The 5,199-nt window shown below is 41.5% G+C and overlaps 1 protein-coding gene across 3 annotated transcripts in view; it reads right to left on the bottom strand.

Annotated features, from left to right (window-relative positions):
* Positions 1-214: 214 nt before the first annotated feature.
* myo16 (myosin XVI) overlaps positions 215-5,199 on the bottom strand; it is an 88,155-nt gene continuing 83,170 nt past the window's right edge. For 2 of the 3 annotated variants that reach the window (XM_035676552.1, XM_035676551.1), the window contains exon 35: positions 215-3,635. In XM_035676552.1, coding sequence (XP_035532445.1) covers positions 3,465-3,635 — 171 coding nt within the window. In that variant the 3' untranslated portion in view covers positions 215-3,464. The remainder of the gene's footprint in view (positions 3,636-5,199) is intronic. The other variant, XR_004797297.1, reaches the window with a different exon arrangement.

Genomic DNA, 5,199 nt, shown 5'->3' with positions numbered 1-5,199 from the left:
TATGTCACCTTGGCTAGCTACATCATTAAAATGCTGCTACGATTATATGATATATAATCATATGTTACTAATAGGGGTCATTCTGCGTAATGACATTATCTGAAATTCCTCCACTTCCAATCACACAGACCCACACTTTTATTACTACATCTGAGTCCTCAAGTTGACACGCACTATTCTCATGCGTACACACACACACACACAAAGACTGGCATTGACACAATTGTGCTTTATTGCTGTACATGTACAGTACTTATAAAACATTGGGAAGATAATAATTATGAAATATCACATACAATCTTTTTTCTTTCCACAAACACATATGTATGCAGGTTAAAATATACTGTATGTCATGTACAAAAGAAAGACTACAATAAAAAACAACATTATGAAAGGCAGTGAGATACCCCTGTTTAGGTGCTAAGGTATTGTGTCTCTCTGGACAACTATACATGGACTGGGGACAATAAAATGGCCATTCTGTACTGGCTGTAGCACCAGAGAGCTGATCTCAGAGCAGAGGATTTTTAGATTCCTGACTAACAACTATGACTGGCAGTAATCTGGCTGCCAGAGCTTGGTAACGCTTACGACAGACTGAGCGAGGTCATCAGGGATTGTATATGATGGAGTTGATATGTGCGTGGGACGGCCTTGTTAAAGGTGGATGTAAATGTATGACGAGTGTTTAGGTGAGAGACAGGGGACAGTGCGGTGATTCACAGTGCCGTGGGAAGCAGTTCTTCACATCAGACAGACATTTTAATCTTTTCAGCATGAGCATGTTATAGCAGGCCGGGCCCACCTGTGGTCATGCAAGGTAAAAAAGCACATATGCTTTAAAAGACAAAAAAAACAAACAATCAATCTCCTCATTTCATGATTTCAGTAAACACGGTAATACACAAAACTATAAAAATTACGAAGGACCAATACAGAGGCTATAAATTATCTTTCATTGGCATTGGCAAGGTTTGATTAGCTTGATCTTGGTTCCTTTCTATTTTGTTTGATCACAGATAAGTTTAAATCCTTGTGTGAATGAGCTGAATCATACTATGATGAAAATGTTCGACATGGTTCTGCAATGCAGTAACTACTCATGCAACCTCAATCCCAGCAGGTGTGAATCATGGAGGAAATCTATACCTATTAAGAAATGCTGCATTGTTATTAACTTGCTTTAAAAAAATGGACTGCATACATAACTTCTGAAGACAACAATCACATTAAGCAGTCAGGTACACTGTTTAGATACAGATGCATTTTCCAGTAATAAGATACACAGGGTTTCATTGATGTGCACAGGCAGTGAAAGAAAAATATGTATTTATACATTCAGCCAGTCAGTCAAAAAATGCAGCTCAGCTGATTTGCCATCTCTGTTGTGAATATCAGTGGCCTCTAATTTCTCTTGAATATTTGTGCACCTTCATGCACCGACAGCAGCTGAGATCGATCCTGTGATGGTGCTGCTAATTCGTAAGCCCGAATCAATCAGACACATTGTGGATGATCAGTGGGAATGAGAAATCAATTAGAGCTATTGATACCTTGCGGCTCTAACAATTCAGACTGATCTTCAAAGATCAAACAGCTTGTGGAGACACACCCAGCCCATTACAGAAGTCAACACGACACCACATAAATATTGTGCAATAAAACATCCATATACAATGAAAACATCTGCCTTGCATCATAGGAACAGAACAACAGGGGTCAAGAGGGAAAAAAACAAATGTTAAATAGAGTATAAAGAATTTCATAGCCATAGACAATCATTCTGAAAAAAAGATATTCACATTTTAAAATAAACCTCTTCTCTTTACCTCATTGCATCTAACCCAAGACATTCTTAAATCTCAGTTTCACCATCATAGACAGTATTATCTCATCTCTTCTTCGTCTTTCAATTCGATCTCTGTGCTTTTCTGCTATAGTAAAAGCCAGAACATACAACACTGGTCAGTATTTACAGAGCGGTTACCATGGAGACACCCGTAGAGCCGGTTTGATCCATTAGGAAGGTGGGGGCAGGGTCAAAGACCAAGAGGCAGACATGGGTCTGCTTGTTTGGGTCAAGTGGGGGGGAAAGAGATGAAGGGAGGACACAACCCCCCGGTGGAAGAATCTGTACAAGAATAGAGTTCATCTGTGCGTGAGTTCCTGAGCTCTGCACAGTTTCCTGAACAACACTGAACACATGAAACTGTTCAGATGTTGACGAGACACAATGAGACACAATGAGAGTTAAGTCGCTACTTTTCAAGTGTAGACTGTTGTTTTTTTCCTCTTCTTTTGATCTGTTTAGAAACGGTCCATTATATCACTCACTGAACCGCAGTAACAGTTTTGATTTGGTCATTTATGTCAGTCTGTACATATGAGTATATGGGGACTACTGTATACATCATTTTGTATAACTGATAATAATAACTGTTTAGACATATCTTTCACAAGTTGTGTCACTTTGGCACAGAGTTTCATGTTCACAACATGAACTATATACCTGTCAGCTAAAGCTGTTATTTTAGCTTTACCTTTATATCTTAAACCAAAGCAGGTTGTTTTTTGTTGGATCCTCTTTTTTACTAGTAAAGGTTAGTGCAGTAGTTTGCATTTTGGCCAGAGGTTTCTGTTCCTCAAAGGCTGGTGGTAACAATGGGGAAGAGAAGTGCACCTTGGGATATTATACTGAGGTTACCCTGACCCCTGGTCGCTTGTTGCCAGGGCTGCAGTAGCACTTAGAGCCCAAACGTGAGACGCTAAATGAGAGCTGTGTACCTGAAAAGGTCCCATGTCTAGGTCAGTACACTGATGCAAAAAACTGGAGGGGTCCGAAGGCGTTGGTTGACTTGTAAACTTCAGAGAGATCTGAGACTCTGGGGGTGCACACACACTCATGGGAACGTCACAGGACATCACGTCAAGTATAATCAGCACCATGTTTTGGGGTGGAGCTCAGAACAACATGATAGGCTCGGATTCAGACGGACTAAAGGGACCATTTCATATCTGACTACTATGAAAACACTGCTAGTCTGCTCTTTTATTCAGCCTCCCATTGATAGACCTAATACCTTTGTCTCAGAAGAACTGAAAAATAAATAATAATGTCATCTTTATTTTTCTGTCTGTCTCTTATATTTAATAAAATCATTGATCATAAAAAACAAAAACGCTGCTCCCCATGAACCTCTACTGTGTCTATCTGTTTCACTCATTTTTCACAGGCAGCAGTCAGTGTCACAGAGTGCTGAGCTCCTTTCATATAATTTGGGGAATCCTCCACAGTCGAGGTCAAAGGCGCAGCGGCAGGACCTTCAGCCCAGGGACGAGGCTCATGCTTTGGGGCTTGGAGCTTTAACCTAGTCCCTGGGCTCTGAGGTTACTTGGTCCATAAAAAAAAAAAAAAGAGCATATGTGAGTGTGGCTGAAGAGAAAGAGAGGGAACACAACCTCTGTCATGGAGAGGCCTTCCTGTTTGTCCAGAGCAGCGTGGGGGGCAGGGGTGGGGACTGAGGCGGACGGTGCTTCCAGTCACCCCGCCCCTCACACTGCGCTCGCCTCCATCGCAAAAGCTCCCCAAGGGCGGCACTCTCGTCCCCGTTAGACAGACGTAACCGCTGGAACACCTGGAGCAGTAATGAAGGAAGAGAGGAGAGGTGGAGGAAAGAATAGAGCATGTTTACATTTCAAATTACACATGAATGATGATCCTGAATGGGTTGACATGTAGATGACAGAAAGCCAGGCTATGATTGGAGGTGGTAGGGAGAGGGGAGTGTGAATGGTTTTATAAAAAGAAAAAAAAACATGAACCTTATCTCATTGTCAGTGCAAAAGTATCCTAATCATGTCTCCATTCGAGATTACCGCCCAGAGATCATGAAAAATAAGACAGTTTTGTCTGATCCATCATCTTGAAAGAGGCGGTGATCACTGGGCTGGGTTTCTCCTTTAAAAGTAGGGCAGTTTTTCCTCATGAATCATTCTAACAAACAACACAGACATGAATCTGGGGCTGGCAGTGAGCCATCTCATGAGACAGTTGATACACAGGGAAGCAGTAGGGAGGGAATCCCTACTCTGAGAGTGTTAACGGCAACTCATTTCCATATACTGTCTCTGGACCCTCCATACATCACCTCACAGCAGATTTTGTGAATTACAGTAGGGACCCTTCTGCAACGAGCACCTCCTGTTTTTTCTCAGACACTCAAAATACACACATGCGCACATCAGTCTGTATAGAGCACACCGTGAGTGGTCTGCCAGTCAATACCCCGGTAAATCAATCAGACAGGAATTCCAATCTCCCTCAGTCGGTAATACCAGCAACAGGACCGAGCCCCAATGATGCAGACCAGATTAGGAACTGGCGGTTATAATGGTGGCAGCTGATGGTCTGTTACAGGGTTTCCTCATGAGAAGATGAGATGAGCTTTGAAGGATACAGCTGGCTTTTTCCCCCCAGAAGTTCAACAAATCCCATGAAAACACCAAAAGTAAAAATGTTTCATTCTGTGTCCCAGGTGCTTACTGACTTCCCCACCCTGCTATGGGACTCCAGGTACCCCGGCTCCTGCTGAAGATGTAAATAACACAAAAATACATTATCTTTTTTAAAAGGCTCAAATTTACAAACAGTAGTAAACACTGTTTTTGTTGGGAAGTAGTTTCAACTGATTTATACACACTGGATGCTTTAGTAACAATTTATGGCACCAGGATTATGTATGTGGAATTGACTCAAAGTAAACTACAGGGGCCATGTTCATCATAATGGAGGAATGTGTCACCCAGTCCAACAGTGTGGTTCATTGATGTGTTTTTTTAATCGTTTTTGGAAAACAAAGGAGCTCTGTAGCAAATAGAAATAAGCTGTATCAGGCTTTGGCTAGACAGGCAGGATTGTTATTGTTGTCATTGTTGGTTTTGGTCTTTTCATGGGATGCATTTACAATGAGAAAAATCTACAATATAACATTCACATAATTACAAAGTAAAATGCTGTAATCGCGGTTCCTTTCATAATTTGTTTCCTGCAACAGTTGTTCCCTTTAACCTTTGTGTTTTTCATCTTGAAGCTGTGAGCTAAATCAAGTCACCAGTACTTGCAACATTTTCTCTGCATATTTCCAAGCATACAGTACATTTAGTAATGCATTCCACACAGTCACACATACACACACACCA

This window comes from Morone saxatilis, unplaced genomic scaffold (genome assembly GCF_004916995.1).
Source record: "Morone saxatilis isolate NCDOM2014 unplaced genomic scaffold, NCSU_SB_2.0 Contig5, whole genome shotgun sequence".
NCBI classification, from domain to species: domain Eukaryota; kingdom Metazoa; phylum Chordata; class Actinopteri; family Moronidae; genus Morone; species Morone saxatilis.
This window is presented reverse-complemented; position numbering and strand designations above follow the sequence as displayed.